The sequence below is a fragment of the Narcine bancroftii genome, chromosome 5 (assembly GCF_036971445.1).
Source record: "Narcine bancroftii isolate sNarBan1 chromosome 5, sNarBan1.hap1, whole genome shotgun sequence".
NCBI lineage: Eukaryota > Metazoa > Chordata > Chondrichthyes > Torpediniformes > Narcinidae > Narcine > Narcine bancroftii.
Genome location: NC_091473.1, coordinates 5,160,502 through 5,185,207, shown reverse-complemented (window position 1 = coordinate 5,185,207; position 24,706 = coordinate 5,160,502). Strand labels below are relative to the sequence as shown.

The 24,706-nt window shown below is 39.2% G+C and overlaps 1 protein-coding gene and 1 long non-coding RNA gene across 4 annotated transcripts in view; one reads left to right on the top strand and one right to left on the bottom strand.

Annotated features, from left to right (window-relative positions):
- The first annotated feature begins 1,976 nt into the window (after window positions 1-1,976).
- emc3 (ER membrane protein complex subunit 3) lies at window positions 1,977-24,706 on the top strand. Of its 2 annotated transcripts, none has more exons than XM_069936633.1 (8): window positions 1,977-2,159; window positions 11,434-11,491; window positions 12,211-12,304; window positions 13,218-13,322; window positions 14,968-15,049; window positions 17,801-17,880; window positions 20,850-20,932; window positions 22,260-24,706. In XM_069936633.1, exons 1-8 carry the CDS (start codon window positions 2,005-2,007, stop codon window positions 22,386-22,388), a joined length of 786 nt encoding a protein of 261 aa, XP_069792734.1. In that variant the 5' UTR covers window positions 1,977-2,004; the 3' UTR covers window positions 22,389-24,706. The 2 variants fall into 2 exon arrangements, with proteins under 2 accessions (XP_069792734.1, XP_069792735.1); XM_069936634.1 differs by lacking the exon at window positions 1,977-2,159 and adding an exon at window positions 2,326-2,523.
- LOC138763060 (uncharacterized) overlaps window positions 8,587-24,706 on the bottom strand; it is a 28,487-nt gene continuing 12,367 nt past the window's right edge. The window contains exons 3-4 of one of the 2 annotated variants that reach the window (XR_011357300.1): window positions 18,074-18,198; window positions 8,591-8,651 (exon numbers count right to left, since the gene is read on the bottom strand). This is a non-coding gene — a long non-coding RNA (uncharacterized lncRNA). Of the gene's footprint in view, window positions 8,652-18,073; window positions 18,199-24,706 lie in introns of both variants that reach the window. The other variant, XR_011357301.1, reaches the window with a different exon arrangement.

Here is a 24,706-nt window from a genome sequence, read left to right as displayed (position 1 = left end):
TCTCCACTTTAATATGTGTCCTTGGTGTTTGACATTTTTACCCTGAAGAAAGATTCTGATTGTGTACCCTATCCACCCCTCTCATAATTTTATAAACCGTTTCAGGTTCCTGAACTGCTCCGACGCCACAAAAAGTGGCACTATTGTCAGGCCACTTTTTTTTTCTTGTACTAGACTAACTGAATATTTATCATCCATATATCGTTTACATTTGTTATCTCATATTTAATGTATACGATTCTGGATTTTTAAAATGAAGCAACTGTTCGGTTGCAGCAAGTACATATTACAGAGTATATGAATATAATAACAAACTCATGATCGCATCTCCCCTCAGCTTCTGATGCTTCAGAAAAAAACAACCCAAGTTTGTCCAACTTTTCCTTATCAACATCCTAGTAAATCTCTTGTAACCTTTCTAAAGACTCCATGACCTTCCTGTTTTGGAACGAACAGAATTGCACAGCATTCTCCAAGTCTTTTCTTTGGCTTGGCTTCGCGGACGAAGATTTATGGAGGGGGTAAAAAGTCCACGTCAGCTGCAGGCTCGTTTGTGGCTGACCATTCCGATGCGGGACAGGCAGACACGATTGCAGCGGTTGCAAGGGAAAATTGGTTGGTTGGGATTGGGTGTTGGGTTTTTCCTCCTTTGCCTTTTGTCAGTGAGGTGGGCTCTGCGGTCTTCTTCAAAGGAGGCTGCTGCCCGCCAAACTGTGAGGCGCCAAGATGCACGGTTTGAGGCGTTATCAGCCCACTGGCGGTGGTCAATGTGGCAGGCACCAAGAGATTTCTTTAGGCAGTCCTTGTACCTTTTCTTTGGTGCACCTCTGTCACGGTGGCCAGTGGAGAGCTCGCCATATAATACGATCTTGGGAAGGCGATGGTCCTCCATTCTGGAGACGTGACCCATCCAGCGCAGCTGGATCTTCAGCAGCGTGGACTCGATGCTGTCGACCTCTGCCATCTCGAGTACCTCGACGTTAGGGGTGTGAGCGCTCCAATGGATGTTGAGGATGGAGCGGAGACAACGCTGGTGGAAGCGTTCTAGGAGCCGTAGGTGGTGCCGGTAGAGGACCCATGATTCGGAGCCGAACAGGAGTGTGGGTATGACAACGGCTCTGTATACGCTTATCTTTGTGAGGTTTTTCAGTTGGTTGTTTTTCCAGACTCTTTTGTGTAGTCTTCCAAAGGCGCTATTTGCCTTGGCGAGTCTGTTGTCTATCTCATTGTCGATCCTTGCATCTGATGAAATGGTGCAGCCGAGATAGGTAAACTGGTTGACCGTTTTGAGTTTTGTGTGCCCGATGGAGATGTGGGGGGGCTGGTAGTCATGGTGGGGAGCTGGCTGATGGAGGACCTCAGTTTTCTTCAGGCTGACTTCCAGGCCAAACATTTTGGCAGTTTCCGCAAAGCAGGACGTCAAGCGCTGAAGAGCTGGCTCTGAATGGGCAACTAAAGCGGCATCGTCTGCAAAGAGTAGTTCACGGACAAGTTTCTCTTGTGTCTTGGTGTGAGCTCACACCATTCTCCAAGTGCAGCCTAATCAAAGCTTTAAGTCTCAACCAATGAAGGCAAGCATGTCATATGCGTTGCTTAGTATCTTCGCGCTGAGGTATGGACATGGACACCCAGATCCCTCTGTACATCTGGAAAAGAAAAAGTGTATATCATGGCTATTGTGATTTATGGTGTGAAAAATAAAAAATGTAAAAAAAAAACTTCTTCAATAATTCCAACTTCTCAGTTTTAGTTGACATATAGTTTTGTAACCGTTAATTTTGGATTGGCGGATATCTTCGATCCATTGTTATACTTTAAATACTTGCTGTTAGACAAAAATCGTCATTCTGATATTTGCTTTGCCGTCTTGCCCCCGAGATGGCTCAACCCTGCATCTCCCACTGCGCAGGCGCAGCCGGCTGACTGAACGTGATGGCGTCACAGACGAGACGAATCGAGAACAGATACGAGTGAGCGAGTCGGTGACATCATTTCCTGTATAAGATGGCGGAGCCTGAGTTGTTGCTTGATTCTAATATCAGGCTCTGGGTGGTTCTGCCCATTGTCTTCATCACCTTTTTTGTGGGTCTAATCAGGCATTATGTCTCCATCCTCTTACAGAGCGAAAAGAAATTGACAGAGGAGCAAGTTTCGGACAGGTACATTCAGTATTAACCTCCATCTCCATGGAGACCATCTTATCCAAAGACTTGGGGGCGGGAAAGGAAACTCCACATTTGTCCTGTTGTTGATAGAGCTGTTTTTTTTTAAACTTCAAATCAGTTCCGGTATTTGCTTTTTTTGATTAATGATTTAACTGTGTGGTTTTTCATTTCTGGCCTGTAGTTAGTACAGCCATGACACACTTGTGATGGCTTGAAGTGAAGGAAAATCTGCTTCGTGGCCTCTCATGGAGGTTACTCGCCGTCTGCTGTTATTTCACGTTGGTTTGGCTTCTGGTATGATGGGGATATTTGATAGGAACGACACCGGAAAGAATATACACGCAGTACTCAACAGAAGGTGGAGATCAATCCCGCAGCGTATGGGTTGAGTTTTTTTAATTTAGAGAGACATACAGCACGGTAACCAGGCCCTTCCGCCCCACCAATGCGTGCCGCCCAATTTGCACCCACTTGGTTCCCAACGGTGGCAGGAAAGCGGGGAAACCCCACGCAGACACGGGCGGACGTACAAACTCGTTAGAGACAGCGCGGGATTGTAACCCGGTTAACAATATGCCCACCGCTACGTTAGCCGGCACGCCCGTAGTGAAATTGCTGGAGAAACTCCAAGCAGGTCAGACAGCATCCATGCCCCAAAATTGTCTGTCAGTGTTTTAGGTCTGGACCCTTTATTTTGCTGAATCTCACCCGGTGAGTTCGTCCAGCAATTCTTTCTCTGCTCAAGAGCTGTTCTGCAGCTTTTTCGTCTCTCTGAGGTCTTCTTTGGATGTCTGTTCACCTTTTGGTTATAGCAGCATCGATGTTTTATTGTCATGGTATTATCAAATGGTTTTGTATAATTTGTTGTTCAGTGATAAAATGTGGGATGCTTCTAAAATTATAAGCTAATGGGAGGAACTGCCTCTGCTAAAAATCAGCCATAAATTTAATACTTTTCACTTTTTTTGTCAGCATACTTTCAATTATGGAAACATTGAAGTTTTGCTGTATGTTGGGATTTTACTTTATGGTCAGAGGTTTTGTTGGAGAAACTCTGCAAGTCACACAGCATTTTTTTTATGAACCAAGAACAAAGATGCATTTTGGACTTGAGCCGCTCAAGCTATGAGCAAAAAGCAGACAGGCTCCTGAATAAAATGGTGGTGGGGGGGGGGGGGTGGGTGGAGAGGAAGAGTACAGGCCCACAGGCAAGTGCTCATGGGTGGGAGGGCACAAGAGAAGAAAGCTGCAAAGTGATTGGGAGAGGAGAGGGGAAAAGGGTGGCGTGCTGGTGGAAAGGAGACAGAGATGGGAGTGGCCTAATGGAAACTGGAGACGTCAATGTTAATGCTTGCTGGTTCAAAAGACCCCGAAAAGAAATTGCTCCTCCAATTTATGGGTGACCTCAGTTTTGAAGTCCCATGTCAGTATTGGACTGGGGCACAGAATTGAAATGGCTGGCCACTGGGAGATCCTGTCATTGATGCGGCCAAAGCGAAGATGCTCAGCAGAATGATCTTCCAGTCTCCATCCAGTCTCTTTGGCCACAGCAGGAGCACTCGATGCAGTAGATGAATGACCCTGCAGATATACAAGTGAAGTGTTGCTTCACTTGGAAGGACTTTTTGGGGCCACGAATGCTGATGAGGGAGGACATGTGGATTCAAGTGGAGCATCTGCAGTTATAGGGGTGGGTACAAGGGGGAAATTAGTGGGAAGGGATGAGGGAGTAGTCCATGCGGAATGGAGCAGGGAAGATGTGTATGGTTCATGTTTTAGGTTACAGAAATTGCAGAGGATAATATGGTGGATGTGGAGATGGTGGAATGGTAGGTGAGGATGAGGGGAATCCTGTCCTTGTTGCATTTAGGGGAGCAGGGCCAGATGTGTGGGAAATATAGAAGTGGGTACGGGATGAGTTTATGATGGTAGAGGGGAAGCCACTTTTTTTTTGAAGGAGGAGGGTGTCTCAGAGGATTTGGCATAGACCTTTAGAGCAGATAGTTTTCAAAGCCTACAATGGTGATGAATAGTGATTTGAGTCATCAACAAATTCTTGGACATACAGCATGGTAACAGGCCATTCCGGCCCACAAGTCTGTGCTGCCCAATTTACACCCAATTGGTCTACAACCCCCAAGTACATTTTGAACGGTGGCATGAAACTGGAGTCCCTGGAGGAAATCCACAGAGAACATATAAACTTTTTCCAGACAGCGTACGATTCAAACCCCTGCCACGACTGCTAACTGTACAGCCCAAAATATTAATTTGGGGTGTTTAAAACCTGGTTGAACAAATTTAATAAGGCTATCTAGGATAAAGAAGCAAATTAACTTGGGTTATTAAAAACCTTGCAAATGTGAGAAAGTTAGAAAAAAGATGGACTGGCTGAAATGGTGAACAAAGTACATATGCTGAAGTGATGCACTTTGACATAAAGAAACAATGCAGACTAGAATGGCAGAGTTCCATAAAGTATGCAAGAATACAGAGCCAAGGATGTATATTTGCATAAAGCTTTGAAACTGGCCAGCCATGTTAAAAGGGGAGTTATTAATAAGACATGGGATTCAAAAAGGTGACAGTGTAAAACATGTTGTTTTTTTGCAAATTATAAAATTAAATATTTTTTAAAAACTATTTAAATTAAAACAACTTAGTAAACATATTGCAATATTTCAAACTTAATCCAAATACATGTGGTATTTTATAAAAAAGACTAAATAAATTATAAAAGAAAAACCTATTAATCCCCCTCCCCAACCCCCGTACAAACTGGGGGGAAAAAAAGGGGAATGTTCAAGATTCATTTAAATTTTAATACCAACATTTTATAAATATATAAAATATTGTGCTTACTTCAAATTAGTACAGGTCAAGAAAGATATGAAGGTCCTTGTAAACGATGGAGAAATAATTGGTTCTGAGGGTGAAGAATTTCAGTTTTTTGGTGATTCAGGATAATCTAGAACACGCATATCAAAATCAGGCCCGCGGGCCAAATTTGGCCCGTGATATAAATATCAAATATGTATTAGAGCTGGCCCGCTGGCCGCCACGCCAATATAGCGCATGCACAGCTAATACTACAAATCCCAGCATGCTTTGCAAATGCATTGGCGCCGGCCCGTCAGCCCGCTAATCGCCCCCACCTCCTCTCTTTACTTTCATTGGCATCTGCGACATGTCGCCCAACTCATGTAATAAACCCCTTACGAAAAATGGCCAAACGAAAGACAGAAAACAGGACCTTTCAAGACAGGTGGGAGGCAAACTCTGACCCCAGAGTTTGATGAACTTGCATCTAAGAGATGCCAAGTATCTGGTTTAGACCCAGGTACATCAGAGTAAATCACAGTGTAGCAAGCTAAACTTGGATTAGTTGAAAGATTGGATTTTCATTGAAGCAAGTTGTTATTTTTTTGACTTGTTGGCTTGTGAAAAAAAAATACATTTAAACGGAGCTTAAAGGCTATAGAGAAATATTATTTATTGAATATTTTATTTCTCATTTGTTAATGCTTCTTCTGGAAAGAGTTTAACCAAAACTATTATTAAACATTTATTTCAATAAGAAAAAGTTTAACATTACATATGTTGAAAGAAAAGAAAACATGCAGATGTTGTTGAAAATTTTCAATAAATATTTAGTTTGGCCCATGACTTAGTCCAAGTTTTTAATTTTGGCCCTCTGTGAATTTGAGTTTGACACCCCTAATCTAGAATTATACTCCTTGGATAGGGGGATGGTTGGAGATGAGATTTAGTATTAGTGTACAAGATAACAGATTTGCGTAGGAGAGTGAAAAGCTACTTTGATTCTTGGACAATTTTCATTTTTTTTACAGTAAAATCCCTGTTATTCTGAATTCAAGTAATGGGCAAAAAAATTGTGGAGAATAAATTTGTTAAAAAAAAATTAACAACTCCTAGTGGTCAGTTCGCCAACCTGCGCAGCACACAATTGCAAGTCACCAGTAAATTTGACTTCTCTGGCATCTACCAATTCCCATAGATGCCAGATGCCTGGAATTTTTACTGTACTTCTATGAGGAGCCGATGTGTATGATAGGAATTACATCTGACCATGGTTTAAGAGATCCATAATATCCACAAGTTTAGGTTGTGAATGAGGTTGTCTACTCTCTTTCTTCACCCTTCATTCCCTCGATCCCATTAAAATACTGATCATCTAACTTCACAGCTAGCATGGTGATCAGGAAACTTCCATATATACTCATGTAAAAGTCAAATTTTGTAGACCACTTTTTATTGTTAAATTTATGAGTCAACTATTACATCCAAAATACCCTATCAATAGCAGACGTCCAAATGATCTATGAATGGGAAAAAAAAACACAATTAATTAAAGTAATAATAGTCTGCGCATCAAAACATGTCTAACAAAGTAACAAAAATCATAACACTAAAATGCGAAAGTCTGCAGACACCATGATTGAAGTAAAATTGGAAGAGAGGGGGAGCTTCGAAGAGATGGGGGTTGAGTAGGGAGAGGTGTGAGGGGATGGGGAATGAACCTGTGGGATCCAGCAAAGGAGGTATTCATTTACAGCCTTGTGGAGGCTGAGGGTGGTATGGGAACTGGCGAGGGAGTCGATGTGGATGCTGGGATGAGGATGGTTGGGACCAAGGTAGGTATCTGTTGTCAAAGGCATCTGCGGCTCTAGTCTCTGGATGGCTGGCATTGGGTAGGAAATCTGCATCAAGGGCATCGGGAGCTCCAGCCTGTGGGTGGCTGGGGCCAAGACGCGAGTTCACGACTGGGATGTTGAGAGCTCTTGCCTGTGGGTAACCAGAGCCAGGGTGAGGGACTAGGGTTGTCTTTTCGATGAGATGAATGGAAAATTCTAGATTTTTGGTCAACTTTTACATGAGTGATTTTTATACAAGTATATACAAGTCCAGTACCTCATATCTTAAGTTCCGAAGAGATCCAAAAACTGGATTTTTTTTTAGTGCTGACGTGATACAAGTTGAAAAAGAAAATCACCTCACTTGTGCATGTAGGACTCTGTTGGTGCCACTTTGGTCACAACAGAGATCTGTGGTACAAAACAAAATCTTTTCTTTTGGCCAGGAAGTTACCAAATGGAGCTGGGTCCAAGTTTCCAGCATCGGCTGCAGCCGGAGTTAGCAGCTCCATCCTCAACATCTGGTGTGGGGGCTCCTGGGTAGGGGCAGGGGCAGGAGCATTGGTGATGGCAGAAGACCAAAACCATTTTAATGAGGCAGGTAACACTGGAGGAAACATTAGAAAAAGCCATCAAGGAAAATTTCTAGTGTTTTGTGCTGCATTTATCTTGTAAGCAGCAATTTTTAAAAATAAATAAATAGAAAATTTTGGTAAGTACTGAAAATTATTTCACATGAATTTTCACTTGTGGCATCATGTTGGCGCTCAAAAAGCCTGTTGTTGGTTGTTGTTGTTTAACCGTTGATACAGGCTTTCTGCTCATGCTACTGTGCTGCTTAGTTCCTTTGTTCTGAAAAAGGTCTGGTCCCAAGCATTTCCGATACTGGGTACTGTACTGTAAATTATTGGTTTCCACTCCTCAAATGTTGTTTGCCCCTCCTTTAACTCTACATTTTTTGCCTCTCTTCCCTGAAATTACATTTCTATCCCTTGCCATAAGGTAAATATCTATAGAAGTCACTTTGGCATCCTATATGACTAACAAGATTTATCTTTTTGCATCCTAAATTATCATAACCTTCCATATTTTATTCTCCAGTGCTTGTGCACTGACGCTCACCTGGATGGCTCCCTTTCTGTTTCTATGGTTATCTGTTGAATCCTAGCCAGAGGGAGCAGAGAAATCCACTCGGACGTTGTCTGGAATGGAGTGTTTCAGTGATGGGAAATGTTCAGATACCCTGGGTTTACTTTGTACTGCACTGACGTCTTGAAGATGTCCATAAGGACCTCCATCAGTTGGTTGTCACAGCCCTTAAGTACCTGACTGGGTATGTTGTCTTGTCCCGCTGCCTTGAGTAGCCTTGGAGTTCTCACCTCGGCTGCAGCTACGTAGGCAGCCAGTTCATCAGGGGGAGATGGGGTTATCTTTGGCGTCAACTTTGCTTTCTACTTTGAAACTGTGCTTTTAACCCTTTTGTTTCTATCATCCAAGAACCCAAACTGTATGCCTGGGTGAAGCAGAAATTTGTTTGCTACTTTCTTTTAAGTGCACTGTTTGCAGTGTGGGTTTTTTTAAATTAACTCATTGGTCAACCTCTGATAAGCAGTGAATCATGAGAGACTATAGATAATGAAATGAAGAGTTCTGGCCTGAAACGTAATTCTTTCTTCTCCATTACTGCTCAACCCATTGAGTTCTTTCAGCAGATTGTGGTTTTGCTTCTGATGAGTAAAGTCCTGTTGTGTTCCATTCAAATAAAAGATCCCAGTAATTAAGTGATGGACAGCTATTGTTCTGGGGGTTTTTTTTAGCACATTGCTGAAATCTTGGAAGATGAAAATACTTGCATTTAGAGTAAAATAATGTATCTTAAGAAATTTAAAAGAAAATAAAATATTTGGAGGAAGACTATTTTCTAAATGTGTGGTTTTTAATATAGGCTCCAGAAGTAACCCTGGAAATTATAGGCCGGTGAGTCTGATGTCAGTAGTATGTAAATTATTGAAAGGTGTTCTTAGAGATCAGATATACAAGTATTTGGATAGCCAGGAACTGATTCGGGGTAGTCAACATGTCTTTATGCATGGTTGGTCATGTTTAACAAACGTTACAGAATTTTTCAAGGTGGTTACCAGGAAAGTTGACGAAGACTGGATGTTGTCTGGAGGGACTTTAGTAAGGCCTTTGACAAGGTCCCACATGGGAGATCAGTTAGGAAGGTTCAGATGCAAGGTATTCATGATGAAATAGTGAACTGAATTCGACAATGGTTGGATGGGAGAAGCCAGAATAGTGGTGGATGATTGCTTCAGTGGTGTGCCTCAGGGATCAGTGATCTGGATAATAATGTGATAAATTGGATTAGCAAGTTTGCTGATGACACTAAGATTGGAGGCATTTTGGACAACAAAAAAGATTTTCAAAGCTTTCAGAGGGTTCTGGATCAGCTATATATAAAAAAAAAAATAGGCTGAAAAGTGGCAGATGGAATTTAATGCAGACAAGTGGGGGGTGTTGCATTTTGGAAGGACAAACCAAGAAAGGACATACTGTTACAAGCCCAGAGGACCCCAAAACCCAGCAACAATAGATATTCACCAAGACAAATGGTTACTTAAACAAAAGTTGCTTTTAATTACCTTTAAATATGAAAATAGAATCAAACTTTAACTTGTCTCTATTGACTTAATTAACCTAACTTAACCCCCTTCTAATTCTTAGCGCACATGTATGTAATGTGTGTGTAAGTTCAGAAAAGTTATTTGGTTCACAGTCCAATCTCACTTCTCATTCCTCCAAGTTCATTGATTGCAGGCAATCCTTGTGCTGTGCACAGAATTTAACATTTATAAAGTTCACCAGGCTTTGGTGCTTGAAAGGTGAATGGTAACAGCTCAGTAAGGTTCTTATCAGTTTTGAGAGAGATTTGTTGACATTTCAGTGTCTTGCTGAAGAAACTTGCCCCATCAGGGTTTTCCAGATGATAACCTCTTTCTTTCAGGTCATCACAGAGTTCCTTTTTGTTTCACTTATTCCAAGTGAAACATTAGACAGCCAGCCCTCTCCTCTTGCATGAACTACAAGGGCTTGACCAGGCTGTCTTCCAAAATGTGGCATTCTACAAGCTTGCGATCTTCTCCTGTTCTAGTCCCAGCTGCTGTCTGCTGGCTGTAACACTGCAGAACTGATCTGTGTGTCTCTCTCTGAGAGAAAGCCTGTTGGACTCCCTCTGCAAAACCACATGACCCTCTCAGAACAGCAAGCTTTCTTCCAGACAGAAAGTGGCTCCAACAAGATCTTTCATCTGTTGCCTTTTGTAAACAACAATGCATTAGTGAGGACTCTTGAGCACTCTTCAAAGTTCTTGCAAAAGCTGAGGCCCATATATGTCTAGAATTGGGCAGAGCTCCAGTATTTCAAATAAGATCTGTTTTAAAGTGTTTGTCTGTAACCTACTCTAACAAACCTTTCCCAATTTATCTCCCAAAAGCATACTTTGTCGCAGTAGGGCACTGAGAAGTGTAGTACCACAGAGAATAGAAATACATAATTCCCTGAATGTGGCATCACAGGTAGATAGGGTCGTAAAGAGACCTTTTGGCATATCGTCCTTCATAAATCAAGTATTGAATATAGGAGTTGGGATGTTATGGTTAAGTTGTTAAAGACAATGGTAAGGCCAAATTTGGAGTATTGTGTGCAGTTTTGGTCACCTAACTACAGGAAAGAGATCAATAAGATTGAAAGAGTGCAGAGAAGATTCACTAGGATGTTGCCTGGACTTCAGGAACTGAATTACAGAGAAAGGTTAAACAGGTTAGGACTTTATTTCCTGGAGCATAGAAGAATGAGGGGAGATTTAATAGAGGATTTTAAAATTGAGGGGTGCAGACTGAATAAATGGGCTTTTTCCACTGAGGGTAGATGAGATCCAAACCAGAGGCATGGATTAAGAGTGAAATGGGAACATGATGGAGAACTTCACGCAGAGTGGTGGGAATGTGAAGAACAGTGTGAAGACCTGCCAGCTGAAGTGGTGAGGGCTCAATTTTAACATTTAAGAAGAATTTAGGCAAGTACATGGATGGAATAGGTATGGAAGGCTATGGACTATGTGCAGGTCAGTGGGACTAGGCAAAAAAAAATTGGCACGGGTTAGAAGGGCTAAAGGGGCCTGATTCTGTACTGCAATGTTCTATGGTTCTAATTGTACTGTTTGGATTGCAAAATAATTGAAGAAAATAACAGCTAAATAGAACAAATACAACTCGCCAGAATCACAATTTAATAAAATGTGATGGGCTTTATAGCTGATGTTGCCACATGCCTATGCCTGTTTCTCACTGGGCCTTTAGTCTGTCTCTCGCAAAAGAGCTAAAAAAAAAAAATTTCAAACCATTGGATTCACCAGCATATGAGAAAACAACAATTTTGTTGTGATGTTTTTGGTAATTAACCAAAATATTCCAATAGTGTGAAAAACATACAGCAATTGAGACTGCTTTGATAGAGGATATCAAACTACTCAAACTTTACCCTATTCTTTATAATTTGCATTGCATTTATTCAACAAGGTTAAAGGTATAATTTATGTATTTGTCTTGCAGTCAAATTCTGATCAGAAGTAGAATTCTGAGAGAAAATGGCAGATATATTCCAAAGCAGGTAATTATTTCCTTTTTTCTAGATGTGATTTTTTTTTTGGCATTGAAAAGAAAGTTGAAGGTCAGTGAAGTTCAGCTCACCTTTTTCTTTTTTAAAATTTCTTTAAATTTTAACATACAGCACATTTTGGCAGAGTCGCTACTGCCCAATTTATACCTAATAAAGCCTCAACCCTGGTACATTTCGAACGGTGGGAGGAAACCGGAGCCCCCAGGGAAAACCCATGCAGGCAAGGGAAGAACATACAAACTCCTTACAGACAGCTCAGGATTTGAACCCCAGACTGGTCCCGATCACTGGTGCTGTGAAGGTGTTGTGCTAACTGCTACACCAACTGAGCCACCCTAATTTCATTTCTTTTGCTTTGGCTAATGAATATACTGATCATTCTGAGTTCCAGTTAATCTCTTAGTTATTCAAAAATTGTATGGATAGCATGTGCAATAGAGTTCAATCTACCATTTCCCTACTCCCATAACATACCAATAATTTGAAAGAAATTGTACCCTTTGCCACTGGGAACTTTGCATTCTGAATGTAATCATTTGTAGTGCTAGATCCAGTTGTAAAACCACCATTCTAATAGTGTGCCACAGATTTACATTTAGATGATGCTTCATTTTGTTTCTAAAAAAAAAAAAAATGTTTTCCCCTCGGTGGGTTTTGGAACATTTTAAATTCTGTTTATTTTGATAATTTTCATATGTTTAACCTTCTAGTCTTTCCTAACACGGAAGTATTATTTTAACAACCCCGATGATGGATTTTTCAAGAAGACAAAAAGGAAAGTTGTTCCGCCCTCTCCCGTGACAGGTAATTGGTTCTTCTCCTCTTTGTAAGATATGCAGTAGATATGTAAATTAAAACAATAACATTTTTCCCTTTCATTCTGTGGATTCTTGTATTTACACTGGTTTCAAAAATGGCTGCGCAAACTATATTTCCATTATAATCAAAGGCCATTAAATGTTTTGGAATATTCTAAATGAAGGATCTTTCCTTGTGATGATGCATTAGTTGGTTGAAGAAGCAGCAGATTTTTAATTTAGGCATTGCATTCAACACAAACGTGGGATGAAGACCCTGTTCCTGTGCTATTTTCTATATTGTTACTTGTCAACCAATAATATTTTTGGCAAATATTTCCACTTCAGGAAGGTATATATTGGAGAGAAATCACCTATGAGAGGATAGGGAATGGATGCTTTACTCTGAATGATGTTGAGCTTGACAATTGTTGTCAAAAGATGTCCTTGTCCATGTAGATGTACCATATTCCATTATGTTCTTGAATTTTATCTTGACCTTGATGGAAAGACTTTAATGGTCAGGAGATGAGTCACTCATTTAAGATGCTCCCTTCTAGCTTGCTCATATTTATGTAGCTACTCTAGGTGTTTAATGGAGACAAACGTGTAAACTTGGATTTATTGATGTTGAAGTTTCATGTCCAATGCTTGCCACATTTATTTGTCAATTTTTTGGCAGATCATTGAGGAAAATTAAGAGTGGATAAGTAAAAACCACCACTAAATGTGGCCATGATTTGTATGTCCAGATTATGAAATTACTGTCTATTCTTCCTCAATCAAGGAATTTCACAGCTCGCTTCCACTTTTTCCCCCACTTTATCTTGTCTCAATTGACTAGCAGCAAACTCGATGTGATTTCTAAAGCGCACAAAAGCTAAGATTAAGCCAAATAATTTTCACTACTTTGTTTTCAGACCCTTCTATGGTGATGGACATGATGAAAGGCAATGTTACCAATGTACTTCCCATGATTCTTATTGGTGGCTGGATCAATTGGACCTTCTCTGGTTTTGTCACAAGTAGGTAATGTGCTGTAAAAGAACAGCAGCTAAATAATTGATGTTCTGATCCTGTGTATCAAATATAGTCACAAACTAGTTATAAAATCATTTTCCTTCCATTGAACAATGAGAAAATTTCATTCTCCTGTCACAATTGTTAATTGATTCAAAAATTACAAGCTTGGTATCCCTTTCAGTGCAGATTTGAATATCAAACTTGTTTTAATAATGACCTTATTCAGCCTGTCTTTACTTTGATCAACAATTACATGCGACCTCTCTGAATTTCATTCCTTTGACATCTTTGTTTGTACATCATCACTATTTTAAAAACCTAACTGCCTGTATTGTGGACCAATCTTTTTTTCCCATCCCATCTCTCCAAATTTGCCTCCATTTTCATCTGATGTATTAAATTTCATTCTTCATCTACTTTGGTCTTTGAACTCTCACAGGAGATTAGCAGCAGCTGCCAGGTCCGTGGCTCTACAACTGGCTGTGATGCGCAACAGGGATTGAGGGGAGGCTAGGAGAACTGTGGTGATGGGAGATTGGATACTTGGGGGATGATCATGAGATTCTGTTGCTTCAAATGAGACTCCAGGATTCTCCTCTCCCGCCCTGTCCTTATTGTGCTGGCTACCTCCCCTCTCTCCTCTGCATTCTGTGTTGATGACCCACTCTGACTCGAAACATTGACCATTCTTATTCTCACACTAATGCTTCTCTGTCCCCTAAGTTCCTCCGCAGATTTTTTTTTGCCCCTCCAAGATGGTGCATTGTCTCCTGGTTGCCAAATATTTGCAGAATATTTTCAAGGGGAGGAGCAGAAGTCAGAGGTCAATAACATGGATAGAAATGGAGATAAGGTCTTGTAGAGTAAATGTAGGGAGTTGAGTTGATGGTTAAAAAGGATCTCGTGGATTGTCATCTCTGGATTGCTCCTGGTGCCAAGTGTGAGTGAGGATGGTAATAGTGGCAGATGAATGTGTGGCTGAGGAGCTGGTGCAGGAGGAAGGGATTCGGATTCTTGAACAATTGGGCAGGAAGGTTGGATTGCACTTGAACTGGAGAGGGATCAGTATTCGAGCAGGGAGATTTGCTGGAGAAGAGCGTGGATGAGTTTGGCCAAAGGGTCTCTGTACGTGCTGTGTAACCTTGACTCCATGTCTCGTGCTAAGCTCCACTAACATGATTACTCTTTCATTTAGCATTATATAAATGCAAATTTTGTGATTTGAAATCATGCAACACGGTTTCTTACTTTCTGCTTTACTGCTTGACCAGATTGATAAGTTGTTCCATTATTTTGATTTGCTTCAAGTCGCTGGAATTCCTAAATGTATTGCTTTAGTTCTATAAGAGTCTCCTGGTATAAAAGAGGCACTGATTCAAGGATCAAATGGATTTCCTCTGATTTTCATGACTTCAATCTGCATTTTCCCTCTAATACTCTTGTTGGGTTTAAAAGCTAAGCAACTTTTCTAGCATTAAATTAGTTCCACTTTTCTTGGGTGTTTTTGAATTGTTTTTTTCTGATTTGATGAAACAGCATTGCAACTTGCATTGGCAGTACCAGCTAGTCCAAATATTAAATGTATGTTTAATGATTTGAAGTTGGAATGCTTTTACAAAACTAATCCATTTTTTTTTTTCTCTTCAGCAAAGGTTCCTTTTCCTCTGACATTACGTTTTAAGCCCATGTTACAACAGGGAATTGAGCTGCTCTCTCTTGATGCTTCCTGGTATGTTGAAAAGTGAAGCAGAACATGCAACTCCTCCATAAGCATCTTGTGCACTCTACAGGCGTTTTTAAAAAAAATTAGCAAGCAGAATATTTTCACTAAACCTACATATTTGCGCTAATTAAGTCTATTTCTTGTCTTAATATGAGCTGCAGGTGCTAAATGACATATTCTCACATAAAATGCTTCCTTTTTCTCCATATTGCCGATATAATTTAAAAATAGATCTAAAACTTTAACACTGGGTTAACATATCCAATTATCACATCTAATCATTTTAAAATAACCCATGGACTTTGATCCTCTGGCCCATTTTCAAATTTATTATTCCTCTAAAAATCACAAAATATTGGAGCAGAAGTAGGAGTCTGGAGGAGTCTGCTCCTCCATTCTAATCATCCATCCCCCGAACTCAGCACTACTACTCTGCTTTCTCCCTGTAGCCCTTGACGTCCTGACTAATCAAATACTTGTCAATCTCTGCCTTAAATACACCCAACAACCTGTTCCACTGCCGCCTGTTGCAACAGGTTCCACAGACTCTCGATCCTCTTACTAAAGAAATGTTTCTGGATTTCTGTTTTAAATTGACACCCTTTTATTTTGGTGTACTCTCTTGTCCTTCCCTACATGGGAAACATCCTCACCACATATATTCTGTCCAGGCCTTTCAGCATCAAAATGCCTCTAGGAGGTCCCCATTAATACTTCTGTACTCCCAACAAGTACAGTCCAAGAATCGACAATTGTTCTTCATATGCTAACCCTTTTGCTCTTGGTATCATTCTAGTAAATTTTCTCTGAACCCTATTCAACACGTCTTTTCTCAAATATGGTGCCCAAAACTGTGCACAGTACTTTGTGAAGTTTCACCAGTCCTTTATCGAGTCTCAACATTACACCCCTGCTCTTGTATGCCATTCCTCAAGAAATTAAAACCAACATTGCATTCACCTTCTTCACCACTGACTCAACCTTGAATCAAAGATTTTTACAGACCTATGCTTAAGGCAGGGAAAAAGGTGAAACAAACCCAGGTGACCCAAGTAGTAATGTTGAGTGGCTTCTAAAATTTGAGGGAGCTGCAAAAGTTGAAGCAAACTGCCTGGAGATCATTGTGTTGAAATTGAGAATAAAAATGTGCATTGAGTCTTTTTTCAATCGATGGAATCTATCTATAGCAAACAGGATTCTTACAGCAATTCAACCTGTTCAATGCTACATTTATCATCCATTAACGTAAGACAGGGATAAACAAAGGCTGTGTCAGGGTCAGATAACTCGAGTCTCCACTGAAAATTCAATAGGACTATTGATTTTTTAAATGGAAGCTAGATCAATTTGGCTCATTTAAAACTCCATTAAAATTCTCATGAGTTTTTATAAAGATTCCTCAATCTCTATTCCTACATTTTTATTTTTATTTTTAGCTGGTTTTCCTTTTGGCTAAGAATTTGTGTGCAAAGTGTTTGAGGCACATTTTATATTTTTTTAAAAAAATGCATGATACTAATTTGAAAAGTTTGGGTGTAACAATATTTGTTCCTCACTGAACATTGCAAAAAAATTACCAATTCAACCATTATATTGCAATTGCACAAGTTTGCTGTGTACAAATTAGCAGTCTCCTGCATGAGTAATCCCACTTGTAAAGTACCCCTTTAGCTAAGTGTAAAGCACAATAGGATGACCTGACTTGTGAAAGACATCATGTAAAGGTTATGAGATTTGTAGTTCTTAAAGAGCATTGTTGATTTTATCCTGTTTTTATTTAATAATTGAAATGCCAGCAATTTGCTACTATTCTTTTGACACAGTCCTCTCTATAAACTACACTGGCTCCAAATTCATCTCTGTAAAGAAATTGAAAATAAGGAAATGAGAAGGAGCATAGAAATGGGAAAACGGGAATCAAATGTCATTTTATTTTTAAAATTTTGGATCATTTGATCAGTTTTTTCCCCCTTGAAGTATTGCTAAGATAGCATCTAATGGCATTGTGAAGAAAGCACATCAGTGCTGCTAGTTCCTCAGCAGTTTGCAGAGGTTTGGAAAACCTTGGCAAACTTCTACATTGATGTGGTGGAAAGTGTGCTGAACAACTGCATCATAGTCTGGTATGGGGGCACCAATACCCCTGCAAAAGCTGAGGACACAATCCAGGACAGCACAGGAAAAACTCCTCCCACTATCATGAACATCTACAGGGAACGCTGCCGTCGGAGAGCAGTAGCAATCATCAGGGATCCACACCACCCAGCACACACTCTGTTCTCGCTGCTGCCGTCAGGAAAGAGGTGTCGGTGCCACAAGACTCGCACTCCTAGGTTCAGGAACAGCTGCTACCCCTTCACCATCAGACTCCTCAATGACAAACTCAATCAGAGACTCATTTCAGGACTCTTACTTTTGCACTTTAAATTTAAATTTGTTTTTTATCTCTATTGCACAGTCTGTTTGCATTTCTTTATTTGTTTGCGTGTACATCGTGTAGTTTTTTGCACAGCAGGAAAAAGAATCTCAGGGTTGTATGTGATGTCACATATGGACTCTGACAATAAATTTGAAATCTGAGTTGTGTGGGGAAAAATGCACGAGGGATATGCTTTAATACTGGAACATGCCACACCTTGACTGGAGAGTATTTATTTTATAGTTTTTGCTACAAATTTGATCATGGAGAAATATTATTGCATTACTTTAACTTTTTCCATTTGTTTGAAGTTAATTTACCTTTTTTTTTAAACTCAGGGTGAGCTCGGCATCTTGGTATTTTCTCAATGTGTTTGGACTCAGAAGTATGTATTCTCTACTCCTTGGACAAGATAATGGTAATTAATGACTTAAGCACTTCCGATGTCATGTGCATTGGGATTGGTTTGGAAGGAAAAGGGATGAAAATTAGTTAAATTTCCTCAGCAAAAGAACAAAAGCTGTACACTTTAAAAGGTGTAGTTGTACTCAGATGGTGTGAATAATTTTTATTATTCTGTCATAAGAAAATATGCAAATTAAAATACTGACCTTGTGCCCCTATGGAGTAACCAGAAAGACAAGATTATGCATGGTGAATTTCTTGACTTTTGATTCTTTTTTTCATGCCCTTGCATGAAAACCACTGGTCATGGACCTACAATAAGGATAACACCCTGTTTGGAAATATTGAATGTCATTAATATCCTCTGAGTTGGACTATATTCATAACTAGCTGGCATTAGCTTTTTTGAGAATGAAGGGAGACTATAAATCTAATGTAGGAGTCAGACTGAAAATGTATTGCCACATGGTACATCAATATAACATGTAAAATCTACATTTGTATTCAGTCAAGGCTCTCTTGTAATCTAATGTGGTTCAGAGGAAAGGCAAGGGCTTAGCTTTAATACTAAAAACACAAGCCTCTGTACAATATTGTAAATTGGGTGATTTATCACTTTGAATATATGGGAAGACCGATTTCCTATCTGAAATAGGAGATTTCAGTTTGAATCTTTGTGGCATTTGTTGGTTCAACCAGAGACTGAGTTTCTCAACTCTCTGAAATCGGGGAAGCCTCTTTCTAAAAAAGCATAACAAATAAGAGCAAATAATGGTCTGTAATTGAATTGGGTGTTTCAGATCACCGCAGCAGTAAAGGCCATTCAACCTATTTGACCTTCTTCCATTAGCAACATCTTGTTTATTTTACATTTTGAGAAAATTAGATTCAGTAATTACCCAAGAATCTAAAGATGAAATGTACCATCTCAACAACATACAAACCTTTTTAAACTTCATTAAACATGAATGACTAAAACAATACCAGACATTCTGGCCTGTGTTGTTAATTAACACAATCAAGCCAAAATAAAATAGAATGTGCTTCCCTTAAGTTGCATACAGTTCTCCAAGTATGGCCTAAGTTTTAAGTAGCAGCAATATGACTCCCTTCCTCTTGTACTCCATGTCCTGCCCAGTGGCAAGCATCCTTTGACATTTGATCTCCCAAAGTGCAGCATCTCACATTTGCTCAGATTAAACTCTATCTGCCATTCCTCCATCCATATCTGTAACTGTTCCTATTTCCTACTGTATCCTTTGATATCCCTCTGTACTGTCACAACTCCACCAATCTTATTGTCATTTGCAAACTTGTTGATGCGTCTACCTTCTTTTTCTACAAGTTATTTGCCTTTATCTCAAACAACAGAGGTCTCAGCACAAAGCCCTGCAGAACACCACTGGTCATGGACCTACAATAAGGATAACACCCTGTTTGGAAATATTGAATGTCATTAATATCCTCTGAGTTGGACTATATTCATAACTAGCTGGTATTAGCTTTTTTTGAGGATGAAGGGAGAATATAATGAAGGAGTCAGACTGAAAATGTATTGCCACATGGTACATCAATATTAACATGTAAAATCTACATTTATATTCAGTCAAGGCTGTCTTGTAATCTATTGTGGTTCAGAGGAAAGACAAGGGTTTAGCTTTAATACTAAAAGCACATGCTGAAGGAACTCAGCAGGTCTTGAAGCATCCATAGGAGGAAAAGATAGATAACCAATGTTTTGGGCCTGATAATAGACTGGTGGAAGTTAATTCAAACTTTCCTCTTTCAATGATCCACCATATCTAATTAACACCCTTCGTTTGTTACCCTGTACTTTCCCTGCCAATTCTTCCCTTCTCACCTGTCTTTTAATTCAGGTGCCTGTCTGCTTTTTACTCGAACCTTGAAGGGCTCAGGCCCAAAACATTGGTTATACTGTATATCTTTACCTCCTTTGGACGCTGTTTGGCTGGCTGAGTTCCTTCTGCATTTCTGTGTTTTTACTACAATCACAATGTCTGCAAACTTTTGTTTCTCTCTCTTGAGCTCTAATACAGTGAGTTGTGATGTCTATTCAAAGTGAAGCCTGAAGAAGAGATGAGTATTATGCTTTCCCTTCAACTGTCACAACTATAACATTCCCCTTATTGCTGACCTGATTTATTTTAACTGTTTTTGGGGATGGATGACGACAGGTAATTGCCACAGCATTTTATCCCTCGACTATTGCTTACCCCTCCTGCTGCATATCACAAAAAAGCTGGAACCTTGGTTGTAAGAATAGAACCAGAATTTGCTGTCCCCCTGCCCCCCCCCCCCCATAAAATTTGAGGCTGGAAGAAAAACGTTTGCTTTTATAATCCGATACCAGTCAGGATAACCTGAAGTGGCAAATAAAACCTATTGTGCTACAAACTCATTTTAACAATGTGTTGACTAAAACCATTTCTCATCCTGAACCAGAACATTGATAATTGGTTGTGAAAAGTTAGATGGAAACTTTTTGCTAAATCAACCTCCCATCAGAAGTTATACTCCTATCCATCAGATAGGAAATGGGTTGATGCCTACAATTTGATTGCATTGAAATAAAAATAATAATAACCAGTAAAATGATCATCGATTATCAATTTTGTGCTTTTTTTTCCAACAACCAAATAATTTTGGAAAACTTGGGAGATCTTTAACTCTTGAGCATCATAAAAGCTAGACAACAAAAAGATGGGTATAATTTGAGGATATAATTGGATATTTTTAATGAGGCTTTGCTACTTTTTACTGTTGGCTATTTTTTTTAACATTAATTCTGATTTGCTGCATAACGTTTGTTTGGAGCTGTTTGCTCTATTCAGGAATGTGTACTTAGAATGAAGATGCTTATCAGTGTATAAAATGTTATCTTTCAGATATTTTAAATAATTTGATCTTTTCCTTGGACCTCTAATCCATGGTACTTGATGTATTCTTTGCCTCTCATTGTAGCTGCAGATCAGTCACGAATTATGCAAGAACAGATGACAGGTGCTGCAATGGCAATGCCTCCAGATACAAATAAAGCTTTTAAGGTTTGTTTAATTTTCAATTTAATGACATCTTAGCACAATAAATATTTGTTCTAGCCCCCCAGTATATCCGAGTTATTTGGATTCTTCAAATTCTTTCTCTTTCACAGTATTGCATTCAGCTATAAGATGGAGATAATTAACTGATCCTGACCCCGCGTAGCTGCAGATTTGGATAATGTTAGTGGAGACATTAGTAGCAATATTGGAGAAGATTTTTTTTAAAATGTACATTATTTTTTTTATTTATGAAACTCAAATCTGTACACTTTGTAACTGTTCAGATTCATTTCCATCCTTCTCCAATGGTAATTGGAGTATTTGTTGCCAGATGTGCACCAATGGTTGGTTTCAACCATACAACTTTGTGAGAGTGAACTGAAGTGGTTGCCAAGAAAACTATCAGAACTTATTTTGCATTGTCCAAAAGTGTTGCAGTGCAGTGATACTAATTTGCCATGACCTGAGAAAGGATGGCACAAAAATGGAAACTTCTCCAGAAGTGATCAATTGTACTGGCATTCACAGGAGGGAATACTTTAGTGGGAATTTGTAAAGCAATGATTAATGGGGAAAAACTTCAAGAAAATAACTGGTAATTCTCAATGTTGCAGCAGCTGATCATGAGAAACAAAATTAATAACTTTCTGTTTAAATCTACAACCTCATTCAGACCAGTTCAGAAAGTGTCAGAAATTTGCAGCAGACAAGGAGGATCTTCTGTCTATTTTGTCATTCAGACTGAGGCAAAACTATCCAGCACTTCATCTGCAGCCTTGTAGCTTCTGAAGTATCTGGTGATGAATTCAAATACTTTTTCATCTGTAGGTAAAAAGAATTTTTCCCTCTTCTATTCTTCTTATTGCTGACCTCTTCGCAAAAAGAGATGGCCCTTTCTAACTCCTTGATATTTGTGCCTCCAATTCAAAACATTGCAATTATATGTGGCCTGTTTCCTGAAAATGCCCCAGTCCAGCTTCCTCTTGGCTAAATTTCTCCAGTCATTGTCTTTTTGATTTTCACTGCAGAGCTTTTGAGGAATTTTGTTGAGCCTCAAAAGTCCTGAAACTGAGGTTCCTTTACTGATTACAATACAATAAACTCTGATGAAAATTTGCTTAAGAATAGGTGAGAACAGTTGTCCTCCATTATATCCTCAAATTAAAGCAACATGCTGGCACCAATTTGTGTGAATTTGTATGAAAAACTGTCTTTGTATGAATAAGAGAAATGAAAGAACAAATTGATATAATAAAATCTATACACCAGTGCAAATCTAAATGACAGAAATAATCTGAATTTATTTTGGTATTTGTATTTCATTCAAAAGGCTGAATGGGAAGCATTGGAAATCATGGATCACCAGTGGGCCTTGGAGGAAGTGGAAGAAGAACTCATGGCCAAGGATCTTAATTTTGAAGGAATGTTCAGCAAGGAAGTGGAGACGTCAATGTTTTGAAGCACCTAAATCAGGGGATCCCAAATTAAACTATAACTTGGGTCTGTAGTAAGACTAATTTTTCTTTGTCTTAAAAATTCACTTGAAAGCACTAGAAATGTCTGTTAAAGTTTCAAGTTACACAAGCCACTAACTTCATATTTTACAGTGAATTTGAAAGCTGTTAGTGTAAAGGTGCAAGACAAGAACAGTTTGTATTGTTTCTTAGAACATCCCAGGAATTTTCCCCAACTTTTCATTCGTAACATTACAAGTTACTTGCCAATCCAAGATGTCTTCGACCAAATGTACTGGATCCCTCCCTTTGTATAAAAAAAATGCTCTTCTCATGTGGGTAAGGGTAAATTTTTTTCTGTGAATAGTACTTGCATTGGCAGTATATTTGGAATTTTAACAAAAGGCCAGGATTCAACACTGGGCTACATTTATTGTTCATTTTGCAACTAAATGTTAGCATTGATCATTTTTTTCAGAATGACTGCTTAAGGGATTTGGGGTCAATAGCCTGTAATGTAATTTCCTTTCAACAGCATTGAAATTGTGATTAACAAAATTACAAGTTATGTGTTATGCATATTTAGTGATTTTTTTTGTCTTGAAAAATGACCAAAATTAATATGCCATAACATTTAAATATTTAAAATTAAACTGTCTTCAAAACAGTTATTTCTCTTTAAAAACTGCAGAAACTGAAGTACCACAAGAAATGCAACTGTCAAATCGAAGTCACATCTGTCACTTATATTTGCACTGTCTTCACTGTAATGCATCACACTTTGGTTTTTATATTCCTGTAATTTTGTACTTGCAGATTCTTTGGTAGTGTAAAAGAGGAATGTTGAGCTGTTTTGATGGTACTGTATTTCCATTTTTGTTTCAGAATATAACTGAGAACTCTGCTGTGATGTTTTGAAAAATGCTGTTTTATAACAGTATTTTAAATTAACTGATTCAGTGTGTACATTTCTTATGGCACATGAAATTGCCTATTTGTTCAAGGACAAGTAAAAACAACACTGATCACCCCTATCCTTTGAACTCTGAAATTTTCCTTGACTTTTTAGCTATTTATTCTCAAACTGTGGTTTAGTTGATCCTAGTTTATGCATAAACAGCTGAGTCCTCATGAAGCAAGAGATGCTCTTTTCTTTTTAACCCACTGCAAGACAATCTAAATCTGTTGTCAAAACCATGCTGAAGAAACTTAGTAGGTCAAACAGTGTACTTTATGTAGCAAAGATAAAAATACATAACCAACATTTCGGGCTTTGCCCCTTCCAAGTTATGACAAAATGTAGACAGGCACCTGAACAAAATGGTGTGGGGAAAGGGTAGGGGAGGAGCACAGTGGTAATAGGTGGATAAGGGAGGGTACTCCAGGAAGTAGGAGGAGGAGGAGGAATGGCTGTGAGGGTGGAGAGCTGGAGGAAAGAAGACAGTTGGGAAGGGGAGAGAGAATGGGGAGTAGACGAGCAGAAACCAGAGAAGTCCGTAAAGTCTCCCAATTGGAGCTGGATGGCATTAACTTAGACTTTGGTTTCTGCTAGCCTACTGGTTCTCCCTCCCTTCGTATTTCCTCTAGCTCTTCCCCCATCCTTCATTCACAGAGACCCCCTCCCCCACCACGCACATCCTCTCATATCCTCTTTGCCTGTGGGACTGTACCTCCCTCCCCAAATCATTTTGTTCAGACATATGCAGAGATTTTGTCATACCTTGAAGGTATGACAAAAACATTGGTTTTGTATCACTGCTCGCTTGACCTGCTGATTTTCTCTAGCATTTGTGTTTTTATTTCAATCACAGTGCAGACTTTTGTGATTTACTTCTGGATCTCTTGTCACTGACTGATTTGGACAAATTGGATATATATTTGGTATGCACAGTAGCTGAGTAACTCAAGACAATGCACCCTCAAAGTTTACAAGTGAAATTTTGAAAATGGCCAAGGGTCTGTATGACAGAAATTTGCAATACATAGAAACAAAAAAAGACAAATTAACTATTTGATTTATCATGTTTATTCAGCCACTCATTTTGAGGTAACATTAAAGTTTTTCAAATGCATTGGCATTAAGCCTTTGAGGCCCACTGATTTCCCATCCCATATATTTGAATATATTCAGATCTTCAGATTTTTTTCTAGACCAAATTGTAGGAAAATAGTGTTCCACATGTTTCTGAGACTAATTTTTCCCCATTAAAAATAATATTTTTGTAATGTTTAACAATGTTAATTTGTAAACAAATGATTCCCTGACAATTTCTGGCATGCTTCTCTGGTAAAACCATCCAATAAATTGATGTTTGTGTGTAAA

Excerpts from the sequence above, each read along its gene's own strand:
- emc3 (XM_069936633.1), top strand. The coding sequence starts at position 2,005 with ATGGCGGAGCCTGAGTTGTTGCTTGATTCTAATATCAGGCTCTGGGTG. Across the intron at positions 11,492-12,210 it reads GCAGATATATTCCAAAGCAG|TCTTTCCTAACACGGAAGTA; the intron begins GTAATTATTTCC and ends TTAACCTTCTAG. Across the intron at positions 17,881-20,849 it reads ACTCCTTGGACAAGATAATG|CTGCAGATCAGTCACGAATT; the intron begins GTAATTAATGAC and ends CTCTCATTGTAG.